Raw genomic sequence first — 20,876 nt, 5'->3', positions numbered from 1 at the left:
CTCTCTTATTGTAAATATACAAATCTGGATGTGTAGAAGGACGATGAAAGGTCGTAGGAAGAACGAGTCTATCTTAAGCTTCCCCTTCGCACATATTGACTCAAAAAGGAGTCCCTTTCTCATGGGGATCGGCAGAGGTGACTGCCTTTCAGACACTTAAAGAGAAACTGACTATTGGACCAGTGTTGACTTTGCGGGAATTGCAAAAGTCATTTAAAGTATATTGTGATGCTTGTGGTCGTAGTCTGGGAGCGGTCTTAATGCAAGAAGGCCATGTGATTGCCTATGAAAGCCGATTGTTTTCAAGGCTAGAATTGATAGCACAGATTTATGAGAGAGCTTTTGGTAGTGATCCATGCTCTTACTTAGTGGCGACATTACCTACTCGGAGCTGATTTCATGGTGTTCACTGATCATCAGAGTTTACACTACTTCTTGTCACAGAAGCAGCTTTCGGAAAAGCAGACACGGTGGGCTAACATCTTGTCACAGTTTCACTTCCAGCTTGTCCATGTTCAGGGAGGGAAAAACTTGGTGGTAGAATCATTGTCTCGAAAGCCCCTAGTCTTGGCTATTTTCGTGATTCATTTTAAAAGCTTCGAGGACATGGTTGATCAGTACGGCACAGATATGGATTTTTCCGATGCATTCACTCGAATACAGAATGGGGAGATAGTAGCGGGACGTTCCATACGAGATGGCTACTTGATGAAGAAAACGATGTTGTGCGTCACACAGCCGTTGAGGGAAAAGGTTCTGATTGAGTGCCATTGTCCACCTTTAATGGGTCACCGCGGCATCGACACCACCTTGAAAGGTGTAGAGCGTTACTTCTTATGGCCAGACTTAAGAACGATGTGGACGACTCTGTACGTAGTTGTTTAGTATGCTAGAAGGTCAAGTTTGACAGGCATAAGACACAGGGATTGTTACAGCCTTTACCCATTCCCAACCGCCCCTGGGAAAGTATTGCAATGGATTTCATTTTTGATCTCCCGAAGACACAGAGTGCGCATGATGGCATTTGGATTGTCATATACAGATTTAACAAGCAAGCTCACTTCATTCCAGTGAAGAAAACAGACAAGCCGGATCATTTAGCGAGGCTATTCATTGCACATATTTTCAGACTACATGGCATGCCTGAGACAATAGTCTCCGACAGAGATCCCCGATTCACGAGTTTGTGTTGGAGGGCTATTTGGGAGAACATTGACACACGATTGCAGTTCTCGTCATCATTTCACCCACAGATAGATGGGCAATCTGAGATTGCAAATTCAGTTGTTTTGGATTTATTGAAGTCTTACATCTTTGATCAGAAGACTCAATGGGAAAATTATTTACCTTTGGTGGAATTTGCCTTCAACAACACAGTTCACTCTTTGACGTGGAAGGCGCCATTTGAGATAGTTGAAGGTGCTCCGAAGGTTCCACCCTTCCTTAGCACTAAAGTCAAGATTTTTGAAGGCGACCAATACGCGAGGGACTTGGACACTGCTTTTGCCAAGGTCCGGGAGGCTTTACGAAATCTCAAGGAGGACATAAGAAGGCAACAGATCGACATCGACGAGATTTGAAATTAAAGGAAGACGATAGAGTGCTCTTACGTTTTGAGAAGGCACGCCTAAGAAAACGAAAGGGGAAGGAGTGGCTTTTTCCAAAGCTTAGCATAAGGTATTATTGTCCTTTCCAGATAAAAGAAAAGTAAATGATGTCTCCTCTCGACTAAAGCTGCCTGATACTTGTAAGATTCACAATGCATTCCATGTGAGTCTATTGAATCCTTTTCCACCCAAAGTGGAGGAAAGCGAGGAGATACTCGTTGCAGAACAGATTTTGGCACACAAGGAAAGAAAGATGAAAGGTAAATCGATTCGGCAGTTCTTGGTTAAATTCAAGAACTATCCCGCATTGGATGCGAAGTGGATGGAGGAGCAGGACCTAGCAGATACTCCTCAGATTTTGGAACTTTACCTTGAAGCATTCGGTTTAGCATAGTCTACTCCGATAGAACCCCAAATTCAATAAGTGCAGGGGGTTGGCACAAGAGGGGAGCTCCTTTGTCAACAGATTGTCTCGATTTTTGAATAAGGTCATGGATGTCTCCTTTGGGTTTCAAGGACACTAATGGGCTCACCAATATTCTGCTGTATGACTTTATGACACGGAATTCCCGAAATTGAATATGATTGATTTGTACTCTCTCATTTGACTTGTTGAGTGCAGGAACTGAAAGACGAAATGATTGCAGCATTTCGGTCTCATAAATCTCTATAGACATGATCACAATAAGGATTAGTTAATCGCGGATCAGTGAGGTCCGGAATGGATCTAGATGCGATTGCTAAATACTTTGTTGGCAGTCATGGTTTGAGATTTGGAATGAATTTTTGTGTGATTTCTCATATGATGTCTCGTGATGTCGTGTGATGTGACTGTCGATTTTTGCAAGTGCTAGATGTGTCGTGTCCAGTGCGTCTGTACTAACCGTCAGTGTCTACTAAGACAATTTATGGCCTGTGTCTGTTTTGCAGGCGTAATCGAGTGGCTGACAATACGGATCTCCGCAATGCACACTGACTTGCTGTTGTACGGAATCCCGTGATTCCTGTTGACCGGCTGACGTGGTAGCTGTACGGAATCTCGTGATTCGCATTGACTGGATGTTGACGTGGCAATGCGTACGTATTTTTGCTTTTTACGTTGGCAGGCAGTACGGATTTCTGCAGCTTACGCTGATTGCTTTTTGTTGGCAGATTTTAGCCAATAAGGTTTTGGGCCAAATTGCTTTTGATATGAACGCTTTTGGGGCTCTGCTTTTAGCAACCCTTGTAAATCTTTATAAGTGACCCAAGGGGCTCACTTTGCAGAGCATCTGGACGCAGAGTTTGAAAGCGAGCACCTGTGGGCCGGTTGTACTTTGCTCAAAGATTTATATAAAAGAAATACTGAAAAGGGCACCAATCTTTGGGGCCAATACCTCTTGGCACGGAACTACGCCGGGCCATGTCAACTCTCTTTTGATTTGTGAAGTGTTTTGAAGTGAATCTCTGCTGTGTCGCGGTAGAATCTTGACTTGGGGTGTCCAAGTTTGTTACAGTGTGCTCCTCGTCCTGTGAAAGTCTGGATAAGCCCATCTCTGTAACATCAAGCTCCCCAAGCATCTCCTCTGAAGTATCATAGAATACTGTCTGATGATGGGCAGTCCTAGCATTGATGTCTCTCAATATGATAATGTCACCATCCTTGGAAAACCCCCATATGTCATCATCCAAAATAGAAAAGGGGATTGTCCTGTAGGTGGTGCATATATTGACGTACTAGGAGGGAAATAACAAATAACAATGTCTGTCTGTCTCTGCCTTCAATCTCATTCACATGTACCTAGCTTGCTCATCCTTGCGTGCTTTATGTATCAATGGCTACAACTCCTGCTGAATAAAACTGCCAGTCCCCCTGAGCCTCGTCCTCGATGCTCTGATCGGGTCTCTTGTCCGCAAGCTGTCTCCCATCTATATCTCCTCACCTGTGGCATGGAGTGCCTAGGAGCTTGATGTGTCTTAGAATAGAAAATGATGTCCCTCCTAGTGAAACTATCCTCAAAGGCATCTACATCAAGGCGTACAGATCCATTACAGTTCTAGGCGGCCACCTTTAATTTAGTCCTATAGGTCATGCACCGTCATGTGGAGCGTCGCTCCATTATCACGACCCTCTCATCTGTATAAAAAGCAGTCTTTCCATTTTCCTTTGTTGCTCTAATCTCTAGCATTACCTCCTTCATATCAGCAATGTGCGAGAGTGTGAGGTCGTCCCCAAGAAAAATACCCGTCTTTTTAATAGTGGGTCTTTTCTTCAAAAAGTCCTCCTTTGCTTCCAGAGAGGGGAAGCGGAGGATAAGTGCTCTTTCCTTGGAAGTTTCCCCCTTGCTCTCACTTTTCTTGTTACCTACTCACCAAGCCTTTGTATGCGTTGGAACTTGGCGCAGTAACCCCCACATAAACATGAGTTTGTTGACCTCTTCCTCAACACTATCTTGGTCTTTGAGGCAGGTAATCCTCACATGTAAGGAACGCAAACGCCTCCTTTGCTCCTGTGCTAGTGTCAAGTTAAATGATGGTGGGTGTGGGGGTTTTGCCTTTGCCTTTGCCTTTTTTGGTGACCTCAATCCGAGTTTTTGTAATTATGTCCACCCAAGAAGTCGTCATTTCTTTATTTTGCATTACCTCCTTCATATGAGCAATCTGCGAGAGTGTGAGGTCGTCCCCAAGAAAAAAACTATTCTTTTTAAGAGTGGGTCTTTGATGACCCGCACTTGCTCTTTTATGGTGTTGAGCTCTTCGATTACCGATGGTTGAAGTTCCCCTTCTTCGAGTGCACTTTGTGAGTGCACCTCTTCAAGCTCCTTCTTGAGTCATGCAATCTCCTCATCCTGGGCCGTCACCCGATCCTCAATTGTCACACACACACACACACACACACAGAGAGAGAGAGAGAGAGAGAGAGAGAGAGAGAGAGAGAGAGAGAGAGAGAGAGAGAGAGAGAGAGAGAGAGAGAGAGAGAAGAAGAAGAAGAAGAAGAAGAAAGTTTTGAACTTCGTATGAAACTATTCCAAGAGACCTTAAAGATCTATTCGACGAGCAGAGAGAGAGAGAGAGAGAAGAAGAAGAAGAAGAAGAAGAAGAAAGTTTTGAACTTCGTAGGAAACTATTCCAAGAGACCTTAAAGATCTATTCGACGAGCAAAGTTAAACTCAATACCTGTTATGCAAGAGGGAAATGGCATAACCAATCTACCACACTTGGAGAGAGAGAGAGAGAGAGAGAGAGAGAGAGAGAGAGAGAGAGAGAGAGAGAGAGAGAGAGAGAGAGAGAGAGAGAGAGAGAGAGAGAGAGAGAGAGAGAGAGAGAGAGAGAGAGAGAGAGAGAGAGAGAGAGAAATGAAATGAAATGTTATATTAACGTCTTCAAAAGGCCATAATGACCTATGAGACCCGAAAGGCCATAATGACCTATGAGACCCGAAAGTTACAAAGTGGTGGATCTGATACAAAGTCAGAGTAACAAAATAACCTACCAACAGTACAAAACAAAGATATATACTATGGGGTCCTAAGCTGGTCGATGTGAGCCAAGCAACAAACTAAGCAAAAAATGGGCGGCTTGTTGGGATAGCTGAATCACAAGAGATCTATCATCGGTCGTTGGCGAATCTCATCAATTTCCTCCATGGTTAGTAGTTTGATCGGGCGTCGTGCATGCCTGGCCAGCGTGCTCCGAATTTTCTGTCGTAGCTCCGTCGATGCTGTGTAGTTCTTCGCAGTCGCTGGCGCCTGGATTTCCCCAATTCAATCGCTCGGTCAATCAGTGTGCCTCTGGTGTGAGATGAGGGGGAGCTCTGTTGTGGGAGTGGCTCTTGCGGCTGTCCCGTGTCTACTCTGAAAAAGTCTGTGATCCGTCTTTGAGACTGGCTAGCCTCTCCATTCATCAGGCTATCTCCGTGTCTGCGCAGCTCGAGCAAGAACAAACCCAGACATCTCTGATCTTCGTATCCCATGACTCTTGAGAGTGGTCCAAAACCCTCTCTGAACAGGCAGTGGAATCGGCCTCGTATCTCGTAGTAGACGGGGCAGCGGCATGTATAGTGTAGCTCTGTCTAAGGTTCCATGTGACACAAGGGGCATGTCCTGTCTTCTGCTGGTACTCCGTTGTATCTCCGAGTTTCAATCCGCAATTGGTGAGAGGATGTGCGTAACTGGCCAATAGCACATCGTATCCCATGAGACAAGTGGGTATCCATGTATTTGGGTCTCGTCACAAAACCATCTTCCGTAAGCTAGAGAAGGTGGTCTCTGTAAAAAGCCATCTTCGTGCCCAATTCCTGTGCTGGTTGTATCCATGTCCATGTATTTGGGTATCCATGTATTTGGGTCTCGTCACAAAACCATCTTCTGTAAGCTAGAGAAGGTGGTCTCTGTAGAAAGCCATCTTCGTACCCAATTCCTGTGTTGGTTGTATCCATGTCCTCCTGGTGTCTAGCTGGGTCAGGTCTTGGCGGATGAGCTTGGTGATCTCTGACTGTGTAAGAGTGAGAGATGGTGCATCCAATGAGTAATGGAATGGTGGCAGCCTGTCGATGTTGAACCCATGTGCCTGAAACCATGATGTCATCTCCCCATACTAGCATGCTGTATCTCCTTGTATGGCTAACTGTCGAGAGGATTCAAGTGCTATGCGAGCATATCTGAAGTTCCCATGTGCGGTTTATGAAGGAGACTGATCTGGTGAGCGCCTCCACCACTAGTGGAGGGGCCGCTAGCTCTGCTCGGATAATGGCTCGCGGTACTGATGCCTTGGCTCTAATGAGCCGCGAGATCATAGAGACGAGAGGTTTCTCCATGTTCCCCCAACCGTCTGTGCGACCCGGCCTCCCGTGGTGATCCAGTGAAGGTCCCCATATCTCGGTTCCATAAAGCAATGCTGAAGCCACCAAGGTGTCAAAGAGCCAGAGCTTCGTCCGTGGCTTCTGAAACTGAACCTGCGAACACATCCTTTCCAATCTACCCAATGCTGCGTGGGCTCTAGTAAGTCTGGTCTCAGCTACTCTTCTGAGTGAGAATGCAGGTCCGTTGAAAACCACTCCAAGGTAAGTGTAAGCGTCTGTGTACTCCACAATCTCCTGGCCGTATGTGAATGTAGGTGCTGACCTCCTGATCCACTGTGGGGTGGTATTAAACACCATAACCTTGGTTTTAACCAGGTTGACAAACAAACCACCTTCGTGGGCAAACGTATGCAAAGCATCCAGTTGACGTTGCATTCCCTCTGGGGATTCGGAGATCAATAGTATGTCATTAGCATATAACAAAAGTGGAATCCATGTCCCTGCCAACTGAGCACCTTTATCTCCATTGGTGTCAATGTAGTCAGAAATCTCATCCACATACATACCGAAAAGAGCAGGGGAGAGCGGGCAGCCCTGCTTCACCGCAATAGTGGAGTGAACCGGTGTAGAAAGTCCCTCCGGGGTGCGTACATGCCCTACTACTGATCTGTACAATGCCATGGTCCCCCAAATGAGTTCTGTGGGTACTCCCATTTCCTGTAGTCTGCGCATCAGTCTAGCTCTGGGTACTTTGTCGAAAGCTTTGTGGAAGTCCACAAAGCTACAATAGATCCGTCTCCCATGAGATCTGCCTTCCTCGATGATGGCCCCGAGTGTCAGGATATGGTCAAGAGTAGAGAAGCCTCTCATGAATCCTGCCTGCCCAGTTGCACGTATTCCCTCCCTCTGTGCCCATCTACTCAGCTGTTGCTCAAGGATGGATGCATACAACCGTGCCGGTGTGTCCCCAATCATAATAGTGCGATAATTCCGAGGCTCCATGGGGTCTCCTGATTTGAAGATAGGTACGATCGTAGATAGGCTCCAAGTGTCCGGTAGGCCCTCACACATGGCACGGTTAAACATAAATGCTAGAAGCTCTGCTAGTAGGTCTTTGGCATGCATGAAATGCTCAGCGACTAGGCCGTCATGATCATATGCTCTCCCAGTCTTCATCCTGTCAATAGCTTTCTTCACCATCTCAGGGGTGTGAAAGACACATGCGAGTGGGCATGGATCGGGGGGGTCGGGGAGGGGCGGCTGTCCAGATACTGTGTACAGAGGTGATGCGTACTGACCCCAGGTCTTTGCGGAGGAAATCGCGGGGGTGGGGGGGAGGGGGGGATGCTCATGAAAGAGCCGCCACGCCTCATGCGAGTCCTGACTCAAGAATAGCTGATATAGATTCTGCTCGAGTCGAGCCAAAAAAGCCCTCTTCTTCCGCCGCACCAGGCGTCGGAAGTCAATCTGTGACTGTCTGTGAGTGACGTCCCCCAACAGCACCTCCTTCTGAAGTCTGGCCCTAGTCTGGCGGCACTCCTCATCGTACCAGCTGTTCTGAGGCATGCTCCCTGATCGGCGGCTCTGCTCAGGCTTGGTGTGTGGGTATGCTTCTGCTGCTGCCTCATGTAATGTTTGTGTCAGTATAGTAGTTAGCTCCTCCAGAGGTCGCCCCGGGTCCTCAGTGCATAGGCGTCTGTAGATTCCGTCCATGTATACAGAATCCGTCTCCCGTGTGAATGTGTAGCGAGTGGGGGCTGCTACTCGTGGCTTGTGTGCTACACTGAACTGGAAGGAGATGGTCACACCAGAGCATGACCCACTGCCACCTCGACTGGTCGCTCCTCTCTCGCTGCAGCCCGGCGAGCTAGAGACTCCTGGAGAAAAAAATGGCTAATCTGAGGTAGGCGTGACGCCACTCTTTCAGCAGGAGAATCCTGCCTGTCCAAGCTCTCTGTCCAGAGAGCCTCTACCCACTCTCTGAGTGCTGAGTCCAACAGGACCCTCTCTGGGATGCGAACCATCGTGCTCCCACTCCTCTGCATGTTTGCCACTGTGACGATCACTAGTGCATGGTTCGAGAAGGAAGTCCCTGCCAGAATGCCCACTGTCCCTCCCAAGTCACTAAAATGGTCACTAGTGTAGAAGCGATCTATCCGCGATAGATTCACTCCTACCACTCTGCGGTCCGAACGAGAGAAGGCAAGGCTGTCTGGGGGCCTCACAAAACCAGAGTGCTGCCAAACATCCGAGACCCTCAGAGTCATATAAAACCTCTCCCAAGTTGCTAGCTCAACTCCATGCAAAGTAGCGTGGCTACGACCAATCTTGTCAGAAGGGTACTCCAACATGTTGAAGTCCCCTCCTATGCACCACCAGTGTTTTGCCTGCGGCAGAGACTCAACTATCTATGACCAAAAATTTGCTCAAGCACTCGCCACATTGGACGCATAGATGTTCAGGAAGCCTACTAGGCAACCCTGAACCTGCATAGTAATCCACTGAGCCCTGCCTGGCACAATAGTCCCTCTGCCCACAATGGATTGCTGCAAAGAGTCCGCAATAGTCATACATACCCCACCCTGGATACCTCCAGGTCCAAAAGCAGCTGACCAAAAAGTGTCATATCATCCACGCAAGAGCTGACCACAACGTCTAATGCGGCTCTCACACAGATTGTGCTCCTGAAGCATAAGGAGATCAATCTCTCCTCCCAAAAGGCAACGCTGAAACTCTTGACGCAGTCGGCCCCGTTGACGCTGAAACTGGGACCCACCTAATCCTTGCACGTTTCATGAGACGATCCTCATGGGGAGCTAGAAAGAACAGATGTTGCCGTAGCAGCTAGACGGGCTATCTTCGAGGCTGGCTTGGATGGAGAGTAATCCGCATCCGAGCGTCCTCTAGATAGGCGTGACTACAACGAGTGTCTGGCCCAAGCCCAAGTAGAGCGAGCCGTACGTAAAGCAACCTCCTCCGTCCAGGAGTCCTCATGAATGTATACATAGCATGGCAAGCACTGTGTATCGGCAAAGAAGTAAACCACAATGTGTCTACATCCTGCTGAATCTGGAGGTGTCACTGCAAACTTGGCCAATGGCCACAGAGTCTGAAGCAAGTCTGCAACTCCTAGTTCTCCCATGTGGTGGAAGAACTCTAGGACCTGTGTATGCAACCATCCCAACACTGAGTCGAGAGTCCACTCTGTCTGGTCCCTACCGCCGCAGAGGTGAAAGGCGAAGCCAACTGCTGAGTCTATGGCCTCTGTCCCCCTAGTTGCAAGGAACAGAACATGGACCCTGAAGCAGGCTCTCTCATGGTCTGCTGAGGGGTCGCCGAGAAAACGAGTGAAGTCGTAGTCGAAGAAATCCCATCGGCGCCGGATGTCAATGCTCGTCAGACCTCGAGGGATATCTGCAAGGCGGGACGTCTGCTCCTGTAGAGGGGGCCGCAAGAAAGGCTGTCCCTCCCTCGCCAAGCGACTCGTGGCAAAGGCGCTGCCAAGAGATCTCCTAGCAGTCGGAGAAGGCCCTGCCCCTTGGGACGACTGTGAAACTGAAGCGGGAGGGAGGGGGGGAGAAGGAGCAGGGGGGAGCGGTAGAGAAGAGGGGCGGGGGGGGGGGGGGGGGGGGGGGGGGGGGGGGGGTAGAGGTAGAGAGGCAGGAAGAAGAGGCGGCGAGGGAGGGTGAGGAAGAGGGGGGGAGCTTTGGAGGGGGAGGGGCTGCCGAGAGTGAAGCTGGGGTGGGGGCTCAAGCAGGGATCTCATCCTGCTCAAGAGGACCAAACCGGTTCCCTGTGGAAACCCACTGCTGCTGAGTAGGCGCCTGAGGACCACTCTGAGTGTCAGGTTGTCGCTGTGGCCATTGGCGTTGTCAACCACAGACCTGCTACCATCCCTCCTCCGTTGGAGCCCCAGGCTCAGAGGGTGGCTCTGCATGTGTCCACTGTCTCTGTCTGTGTCTGCTGGCCAGCCCTTGCAGGCTGGGGCTGAGGTTGTGGTGTAGGTTGAGGCCTCCTCCGTGGACAGGCCTTAGCTAGATGGCCCATCTGTCGACAAATGAAGCACTTGTTCGGGAGGTCCGAATACTTCACACTCTGTCTAAACCAACCCCCACTCACACGAGGCAGAAGAATAACCTTCGGGAGCGTGTGAGTGTCTCTGACCAAAACGCGAATTGAGGGAATGCCAGCCGCCTTGGCAGCTACTGAGGCTGCCATGCGATGTGTCTCCAGGACAGTTCCAATGGCTGAGCCGATCCTAGACAAAAGTGGTAAGTACTCCCTCGGCAAACCCGAAAAGCAGTCGGAGATGGGGATGTCTACCTCCTCTACTAGAACATCCGAAGTAGAGTCGAAACCATGTCTCCACTGTCGAAAGTGGGCTCGTGCTGCTCGGATGCTCAATGGACTCATGGCGATGGCCTTGGACGCCATCTCGGAGGTCTCAAACTCGATCTCATAGTAACCTGTTTGAGTATCTGTACGTCCAAAATCTTGCCCACCTCTACGAGAAGGCGGGCTTGGAGAAGGTCACGCAGCTCTCCTCTGCTAGGTTGGGCGACAGAATTCGCCTGCAAGCGCTCTACCTCTGCGGCTAGGCTCGCTTGCTCTGTTGGCGAAAGAGCAAGTCGAATGGTGGGCTCAGCGGGGTCGGGATTCGGGGGCTTCGGACGAGTCCCTCTGTGGCGGAGCTGGAGCCTCCATTTGTGTCTACTGTTGTGTCGAAGAAGCGGGCGGTGAAGCGACTCTGCAGCCGAGCGCGCCGAGCACTGTCCAAAGAAACAGTGCTACCAACGCGAAGTGCAGGAGGCTTCGGGGAGAAGAAGACCGGGGGGGGGGGGGGGGATTGGATAAGGCGGGTGGAGTGTGGGACCTCAAGAGGCAGCCCGCGGGCAGGGCAGGGCGGACGGAGGGGGGGTTTGAAAGGCGGCGCGAGAGGGGAGGGGGGGGGGGGGGCAACGGCGGGTACGTGCAGCAGGGGGGGTGGGGCGGGCTGGGTTGCCGCGCGCAAGGGGAAGGCGCGGGCGGGGGGCTGCGCGAGGGTTGCGGGGGTGTCCAACAGTAGCGAGCGTGGAAGCTAGGCATTTTAGTTGACATTCTCGCATGGCAAAGTTATTATACTCTCAACAGGTTTGTCTTGTTCTGAGTTGAAAAGCCTGCACACAACCTCCACACTTATCTCTTCCTCTCAAAACACTACCTCTGAGAGCCAACTATGCCATTTTTAGCGGAGTTAGCTTCACGAAGGTAGAGTTTGAGCTACGCGCCAAGAGTTGTTGACGTAAGACAACTCTATCGAGACCATTATGCAAAACCTACCTTTTTTGCACGGAAAGGAGGTTAGTTGAGGTTGGGTCACGATGACAGGGCCATAAAAATTCATTCTTCCTAACCGATGAAAATAAGGGCAAACTTGAAATCCTATGCAAATCTAAGGCTTTCGTACCAGTCAATTCACAAAAGTCACCTCTATTGTCATGTTTGGGATTGCTAGCTTCGAGAGCGTGTTTATGGGAAACTTGTTGGTGTTCACCAGCAGCTCTCACTTCAACACTTGAGCCTCACTTCAGCACTTGATTATGCACATAGTGTGAAACTTGAGCCTCACTTCAGCACTTGATAGTGTGAAACCCCATGAAGCAAATGCTCTATTTGAGGACAATGATCAGGGCGATGATGATGAAGACGACGATGATGGTGATGATGATGCAAAAGAGGACCCAATTCAATGTTAGAAAAAAAACCGGGGTCCAGTGTATTTTAACCGGTTGAAATCCTAAAATCCCGGTTAGATTTTGAGCTTGCCTTGAAGAAAACTGGGCAATTTTCACATGTTTTAGTGTAATTACCGGCAAAAGCTTCAAATTTCGACCTAAAAACTGGGAGAATTTCAAGTTTGCCCTTATTTTCTTCGGTTAGGAAAAATGTTCTTTTCTAGCCCTGTCCCAATTGTTGCAAGCCTCCGCAGAGTCGAATTTTAATGGCAGGCACTTTCCCACCCCTTGATCTTGGCTTTCTTCCTAGAGATGCATTAGCACATTTGGCCGCCCATGGAGCCAGGTTTTTGGTTCTAGCTCGACCGTCGTGCACAAATCATATGTCAGCTTGCTATCATTGATTTATTCGAAATTGAGCTAATGACCATGTTGGTAGAGCTTTTATTCTATAAAATTAGACTACAACCATGATTCAAAACCGGATTCAACCTCGCATAGCCATGTGGAGAGTAAGGGTCATTGCTAGAACCAATTCGAACCTGGCACGATGGTGCGTTGAAGGTGCACTTCATTTATTTAAAAGACTTCTTCTACCCTAGCTTCTTGCGGCACTAGGTGGCCTGGCTTGCCACCGTCCTCTATCTATTCGCCCACTACCTATGATGTGTTCGGGCGGGAGTCGTCTCTTGGAATGCATTGATTGCTAGCCAAGAAGCTCTGGGCTGTTTTTCACAAATGCAAAGCGAGGATCTCTCTCTAGATGCAATCACTTATGCTTGTAACAAATGTAGAGAGAGGGCATCGCTCCAAATGCAATCATGTACACTTGCACCTTGAAAGCATGTGGCATTTCACAAGATGCTGATATGGGAAAAACAATTAACGATGATATTGTTAAACTAGGGTTGTTGAAAGAAAACATCGTCATTGGCACTACGTGGGTCGACATGTATCTCAAATGTGGTGAGCGTGCAAGGACCTTCCTGTCTGGGATGACATCTCTTAGAATGCAATGATTGCGAGATATACCCAACTTGGGCAAGGCCAATAAGCTCTGGGCTGTTTTCGACAGACGCGAAGTAAAGGTATCTCTCCAGATACACTTACATCTTAAAGCCGAGGGTCACGGTCACGAAGCTCCAAACTGTTTTCAATAGATGCAGAGAGAGGACATCTCTCCAAACGCAATCAAATACACTTGCACCTTGAAAACATGTGGCATTACACAAGATGTTGATATGGAAAAAAGAATTCACGATCATACTGTTAGATTGGGGTCTCTGAAAGAAAGTGTAATGGTTGGCACTACCTTAGTCGACATGTATCCTGAATTTGGTGGACTTCGTAAAGCACAAAAAGTGTGCGAGGACCTTCCTATCTAGGATGTAGTCTCTTGGAATGCACTGATTGCAGAATATGTCCACAAGGCCATGAACATCTGTGTTGTTTTCGACAGATGGGAAGCGGGGGTGTCTCTCCAAATGCAATCACATTCGCTTGCATCTTGAAGGCAAACATGGCAAGGCGAAGGGGGAGATTTACGATGAGACATCCAAGGCATGGCATGACGACGAGACAGACATATGCTCCAAGACTATGCTAACCATAAGTCTCGCACCGTCATGTGGAGCGTCGCTCTAGTATTACCACTTTTCCGTCTCGATAAAAAGCGATCTTGCCTTTTTCCCTTGCCGCTCTAATCTCCGGCATTACTTCCTGGATATGAGCGATCTGCGAGAGGGTGAGATCATCCCCGAGAAAGATGCCAGTCTCTTTAAGAGTTGGTCTTTTCTTCAAGAAGGACTTCTTCGCTTCCATGGAGGGAAAACGGAGGATGAGTGCTCTTTCTTTTGAGGTTTCTTCACTGCTTCCATTTTTCTTTATGTTGCCCACTCTCCATGCCCTTGTGTGCGTCGGCTCATGAATCCCCATCAAGGCTGTGCGTTCTTTTACTTCTTCGTCCACATTGCCTTTGTTTTTAAGACTGCAAATTCTCAGATGTAAAGCGCGCACCCTTCTCCTCTGCTCCTCCTCAAGTGCCTGATTAATGATGTTGCTGGGTGTGGACGTGGGCGTTATCTCCTTGCCTTCCCTTTCTTGGCCACCTTGATCCATTTCTCGGCTTCGTCCGCCTTCTGTTGAGTTTTGGTAAGAACATCCACCCAAGAAGTCGTCATTTCTTTGTGCTGCTCTTCTCCCTCTTGGATGGCCCGTACTTGCTCCTTGATCGTGTTGATTTCTTCGATTACTGAGGGTTGCAGTTCGCCCTCCTCCTGTGTGTTTCTTGATCGTGCTTCGGCGAGATCTTTCTTGAGCGACGCGATCTCTTCCTCTTGGGTCGTCACTCGGTCTTCCAGCGTGCTTATCTTGCTCTCTTGGATCATCACGCGTCCTTCGAGTATGTTTATTGTACCCCAGAGATTGCGGTTCATCTTGGTAATGGTCTCCGTCATTTCCTCTTTGCATTTTTGAATGGCATTCTCCAGGGGGTCCGCTTTATCGTTCATCTTCCTCATGCTTGATCGCCGTCCGCAAGGGGGGGGTTAGATGTACGTGTGCACCCACACTAGCAACGGGCGCGGCAGTTGGGCGAGTGGGGGAGCCGTCCGCAAGGGAGAAGACGTGTGTACACCCACACTAGCGGCGGGCGCGGCGAGTGGGGGAGCGTGAGGCGATACGACTAGAGAGGGGCGTCGGTAGTTACAAACGGGAGAGAGGGGGGGGGGGGGGGGGGGGGGGGGGGAGAGAGGGGGGGTAAAGTATGAGGGGGGGGGGTTTAAGGTATGGTAAAGAAAATGGGGGAGGGGGTTTAAAAATAAAAAAATAAATTTTTTTTACTTCGTACGCGTAGAAGAAGGGGGGGACATCCTACGCGTTAAAACATTTTTTGGGGGGGGGGGGGGAGGGGGGGGGTTGAAACCCTACGCGTAGAGGAAGGGGGAGGGACATCCTACGCGTAGCATGCGGGGAGGGGGGGGCGGGCCTGCAGAGGGGGGTGCAGCACGCGAACAGGGCAGGGCAGCGGGGGCGCGGGTGCAGGGCAGGGCGGGCGCGATGGTGCAGCTCAGGCAGCGAGGGGCAGAGGCAGTGAGGCGGGCGCGTGGGTGCAGTGCAGGGGCGGGCGCGAGGGGCAGAGGCGCGGGGGGGGGGCAGGGCTGCGGCACAGCGCGGGCAGCAGGGCGCACGCGCGAGCAGGAGAGAGAGAGAGAGAGAGAGAGAGAGAGAGAGAGAGAGAGAGAGAGAGAGAGAGAGAGAGCTTTCTTGAAATTTGAAAACAGGATAAATATGGAGACAAGTATAGCAGCTCGAGCAAAAGCAAGTATGGTCAAACGTACAAAGACAGACGACCACCTGTTGTCGAGAAGGTCGTTTCCCAAAAATCGAATGACGAGCCATCTCCATCTCAACACTTATGGATCGGAAATGTGTCTACATCTGTGACTAAAACGATGTTGGCAGAACAGTTCTCAAGGTTCGGTGATATTGAAAGTATCAAACTCTTCTCCCAAAAGAACTATGCTTTTGTCACACTGAAGACTGTAGAGGATGCTGTCTATGCCAAAAAGGGACTCCATGGTACAGTATTGGGAGGACTTGCTGTCAGAATTGAGTTTGCAAGAGGGGTAAGTATGCAGATGCTAAGTGCACTTACTTGAAAAGGTGACATTGTGAGGTGTTAGTGTGCTGTTTACGTTGTTTATTCAATGCGTTCTATTGCCACCTGTCAAATAGTTAGCCTGTAGTTTGTCTTGAAGCTTCAATAATTGAGAGGTGAGTACTACGATTGTGTTAGGCGTTGTCTGTGATGGCAATTTTATGAGTCTTTCAGCTTTTTGTCCAGGCGCAGGATGGGAGACCAAATCCCCATGCTGAAATAGACGAGAAGGATCTGAATGAAAAAGAGAGGCAAACGGAAGAGAAGATTATATACCAGGACAAAGGTCAGAAAGATGGTAAACAGGAAAAGAAGGCAGCAGCTACAAAAGTGGTCACTTCAGATGATATCAGCAGGCATTCTTCTGACGTTCCCAAAGGAAACAAAAATGGTGACCCCAGTGAAGTACTATGGATTGGATTTCCGCTCCATTTAAAGATTGATGAAAAGAAGCTACACAAACTTTTCGCACCATTTGGTGGCGTGGAAAAGATCACAACTTTTCCAGGACGAACGTATGCATTTGTGAGGTTTCAAAATGTTAAAGCTGCTTCCAGAGCAAAAGATGCATTGCAAGGGAAGCTGTTTGATGATCCGCGTGTAAGCATCAGTTTTGCAAAGAGTGAGGTGGGTCCAGTTGATAATTTTCATGCAAACAGTGAGTTACGGCCCCCCTCACCTCTGAAAGCAGGGACAAGATTTATTTCTTCAACTTCTGTGAAGGACGAGGAAGGAACAAGCTTGTTTTTGTCCAATTCATCTTTTAAAGTTGGAACAGAGTCAAATAATTTCTCCATAGCATCGCCTAGAAAAGAGGAGATATTCCCCCCCATAGCGCCTCTTCCGAGCTTTGGCAGTTTGACAAGCCGTAGTGAGCCCCCACATGCAGGCAAGGAGTCTCATTGGTCATCTAGCCACTTTTTCCCTGCAAGATCTGGAACCGGCATAAATGATAAACCTTATTCTCCACCGAGTCAGAGTATTGAGCCGATTGTGAACATTGACATGAAAGATGACTTTTCAGGAAATGCAGGCTCAAAACATGTGCCAAAAGCTGAGCTCGATAAAGGAACGCAGGTGCTTCAGAAAGATAAATTTTCAGAGATCAAAGAGTTGAAAGCTGATGACAATTGGATGCTGCGTGAGTATAGCAATATCAGGGACCAGAAGAGGGCGAGGTTTGAAATGGAGAATCCCAATGGTGGAGCACTGTTCTCATTAGGTTCTCCCTCAGCAATTAGCGACAAATTGCGCTCACAGGGTGAAGATGGAGATGCAAAGCGACCACGGTTAGCGAATGAACATTTTTGGGTTGAAGCAAAGGATAACAAGCCTACGGATTATGCCAATGAAAGAGTACCTCTTCCTCCTCATGATATGTGGGATGACCAGGTGCTGGTAAGCAGTGGGTTACTGGGAAGAACGCCTGTAGTGAGTGATAAGGAAAAAGAGGTGAATGTATCTTTGGTTTCCAAGGAGAATCTTGAAACCAAAGATGGATCACATAGAGGTCTGCTAGGGAGAATGCCCCCAGCTGATTCGACTGTAGACCAGCCTTTAGTGTCTCAAAGTGAGCATGTGCTTGTTGAAAGTCCCATCAGTCCAGCTCGCACAGATGCAGGCAGTCCTAGCTGTCCACCCCCTAAAGATGTATTTCGCTGGGAGGGAACGATTGCCAAGGGTGGCATGGAAGTCTGCCGATGCCGCTGTTTCCCAGCGACTAAGGAGATTGATGTCATGTTGTAAGTAGTCTTTCTGTTGCATAACCAGCTTGTCTGTTGTTGTCTGATTTCCTGACGGCTGTCCTATGCCATTGCCTGCAGCCCTGACATACTGAATTGCACGGCAAGAACCAGTCTGGATATGCTTGCACAATATATTTCCCAGGTAAGGGATTTTGCTGTGGTCCTGTTCATGCCTCAAGGAGTTCCAGATGTAGCGCCATATCAAGAATTAATGGCCTTCCTAGCTGATAAAAAACGAGCTGCAGTATGCAAGCTTTCTGAAGAAAACACTCTCTTTCTAGTTCCGCCATCCGATTTTGTAGAGCAGTTCTTGAATGTACCGAAAAGTAACAATATTCTGGGGGTAGTGCTTGGACAGCAGCAACAGCGAAGTCAATCATCTCAAACTTCTACAGATCACAGTGTTTCTTTGACATCACAGCAGACCTTCGATTCAAAAAGGCAAGGCCATCAGAAACTCGATACTTATGCAATGCCTGAGGACCCTGGTACGATTCCTGTTCATTCTGTAGAGATGAAGACGGTCAAATCTTCATCACAGCAGATTGGTTATCAACTTGAAAGCTCTAAATTAGATCATGGTGGGTCCATGTCCTTTGAAAACATGCTCTGCAAGAATCGGTTGGGTCCTGACGTGGCGCAGGACAATGAGGTCGCTACAGACAGTGGCAGGATTTCGTATGGAACACAAGGAAGCAAACCTTTCATGCCTGAACATCAAGCTCATGAAAAGAATCCTTTGCCTGACAATAGAAGTCTATCTTTCCAGATCTCTGGTAACTTGCCCATGCCTATTCCGATGCCCCTACCCATACCCCATGGTTTGCAGATGTTTGGCAACCCAAACCTTCCTCCTGGTGGTAAGATGCCACCTCATCAAGACCCAGTCATGCTGCCACGCCCGCCAATGTTTTTCCCTTCTCGTACTGCGGAGCAGCTACCAATGCCAGGCTCAAATCAGACAATTAGTGACAGTCAAAAAGCTGTTGGCTCTTTTGCATTCCCGGAGCGTCCTTGGTCGGTTCCAATTGTACCACATTCTCTCCCCATGACTCAAATGAACCCCCCTATGGTGCACCCGCAACCGTCATTTTCTTATGGTCCAACTGCACAGCAACAATTTCCTGCTTTTGATGGCCGACAACAAGATGGGCCGGCACAACCTTCTAGTTTTGCTTTCAGGCCAACAGCAACAAATACAAGAAGCCTGCCATCACCGTATCCGCTTGCCTCAGAGTCTGGTCCACGGCCACCCAGCCTGCCTCTAGGTTTACCCTCCCTAGATTCTACTCTTCGGCCCCCTGTCCCACCAATGGGCACAGCAGCAGCAGATCGAGACAAGCAAGGGTCAGAGGCTGACCAACAACAGGCTTTTCAAAATGCTCTGGCAGGAATGCATAATCCGAACAGTTCAGAAGAAGATCAGAAGAAGTTTCGAGCAACTGTAGAGCTTGCTGCTGCATTATTGCAGCAGCTACAGCAGCAAACCAAACTGTAGCCATCAAGCTCACCGTTAGCTTTAAAGCTATGGGTGGTATCCAATTGAGTTGACGGAGAGTGCTGGTGAGAAGTCATGGGTAGACCACGCCCTTATCTTCTCCCTGATGTGCAGGCTCGAGCCAATGAACTCTCTTGCACTTTGATGCGGTAGAAAATCGGTCTTCTTGAGACTTGATTCAACTCAGAGACATGTGGTGGACACAGTCCTTTGGTTCCTTGAAAGGTTGGATGCTGCAGACATGTATGCTCAATAACTTCATCTTGACTCCATAGTAGTCAAAAACTGCATTTGACAAGCAAGCCTCCCACAGCTTGGATGATGCTATTCTTCAGCTGGCATTTGTTTTAAGTATCCATGCAGTTTAATTTCTGGGAGTTGTGCATTTTTTGTGTTCTTGTGGTTGAAGGAAGGTGGCGAGAGAATGATCATTGCCTGATTGTTCTTTGCAAAAGACATGCTCTTGCTCATACCTAATTGCAAACTGCTCCTGGTTACATGGCATCTCAATGAAGATTTTCAGTTTGCTTCCAAGTTGTTTGCATTCAATTACCCTTTTTGGGTCATGCTCGCGTTGTGCTTCCGAGATGTCTGCAGTATGACTTTCGTTGACCCATTCCTGAAGTGTTAACACCGATCAACTGGTACCAGTCACTTGCTAAGACTGTCTACATTCCTAATGGCTGCTGTTGCGGTAAGAGTCCTTGGCATACCCTGCTTTCAGGGTTATGTTTGCAATTTGAGATCCTTGAGGTGCTGTTTAGCACCAAGTGTCTCTAATTTTGTTGAATTTGTCATATATCATATAGCCTTTTTTTCTCGACAGATTCCCGCTAATTTTGCTTTTTCGTTATCGTGGGGCACATACTGGTCCATTTTGTGGACCCTTGTGAAGTTCCCTCCCCTTTTCTCTCTCTCTATCTCTGGCAGCAGTGACAGTTGTTTAGTTTAGTCGGGAATAACTCTCCTAATTTACAAGCTGCTGCTCCTCCAAGATGACCTAATTGCTGTTACTTGACAGACGTTTTCACTGATACTGAAACTGGTCGCTGTCGTTTGATTCTGCACAGAAGGCTCTACTAGCAAGATAGACAATCATGATTATGATATGATCTCATTATTATGCTATGATCGCTCAATTTGGTCTGAGAGTGGGATACCCAAGACCATGGGAACTTGCCGCAGATGCAAGCTTGCCTCATTGAGTTCATACCTGGTCGTGTTTTGATATTATTTGGAAGCATGGAACTTTGCCGAAACTATAAGGTTGCCTCCTCTTGCATCCATTATTGCTTACAGAGCTAATTGTCTTTGCAAAGGCAAAGACTCTTGCTTGACCACTTTCATGCGATTTCTTGACACTGTAAATAACTTTTACGCGAAAGCAAGTACATGAAGCCATCCTCCTGAGTAGCATGCATCCATACTCGACTCCACAGTAAATGATAATTTTTGTTTTGGGATGCTAGGCTCATTTTCCAGGGTAACCAAAATCATTAGCCTTTTCTTCATAAAGCTAGGATTATGTTAAAACTACAAGGGCCTCTTATAGAAGAATAAAAGAGCCTCCTCAGAGTGCTGAAGCCTTCGAAAATTTGTTGGTGGCTTGAGGAAGCCATAGGGAAGACAACATTGCCTATGGGGATGTGTATTTTAAACCATTATGACGGGGAGGGTAGAAGGGGTAACTTCATGCACATCTTGTGCATTTACAATTAGACTTGCTATACACATCACACCCACAAGCGACCATACTGTGGACGACTCCCTCAATGGAGAAGTCGGGTAACACCCATCGTGCGCAGCCCGTGAGCTTTCTTAGTTTCTAAGTGTACTCTAAGCTGAAAGCTACATTAAGGAGACTATAAAGATCT

At 48.4% G+C, this 20,876-nt stretch overlaps 1 protein-coding gene across 3 annotated transcripts in view; it reads left to right on the top strand.

Annotated features, from left to right (window-relative positions):
• Positions 1-19,504, top strand: part of LOC147465031 (uncharacterized) — a 54,077-nt gene extending 34,573 nt beyond the window's left edge. For all 3 annotated transcript variants that reach the window (XM_086517568.1, XM_086517582.1, XM_086517575.1), the window contains exons 2-4: positions 15,383-15,727; positions 15,946-17,501; positions 17,583-19,504. In XM_086517568.1, coding sequence (XP_086373694.1) covers positions 15,383-15,727; positions 15,946-17,501; positions 17,583-19,002 — 3,321 coding nt within the window. In that variant the 3' untranslated portion in view covers positions 19,003-19,504. The remainder of the gene's footprint in view (positions 1-15,382; positions 15,728-15,945; positions 17,502-17,582) is intronic.
• Positions 19,505-20,876: the final 1,372 nt, after the last annotated feature.

The sequence above is a fragment of the Adiantum capillus-veneris genome, chromosome 1 (assembly GCF_014529385.1).
Source record: "Adiantum capillus-veneris isolate H3 chromosome 1, ASM1452938v2, whole genome shotgun sequence".
Taxonomy (NCBI): domain Eukaryota; kingdom Viridiplantae; phylum Streptophyta; class Polypodiopsida; order Polypodiales; family Pteridaceae; genus Adiantum; species Adiantum capillus-veneris.
This window is presented reverse-complemented; position numbering and strand designations above follow the sequence as displayed.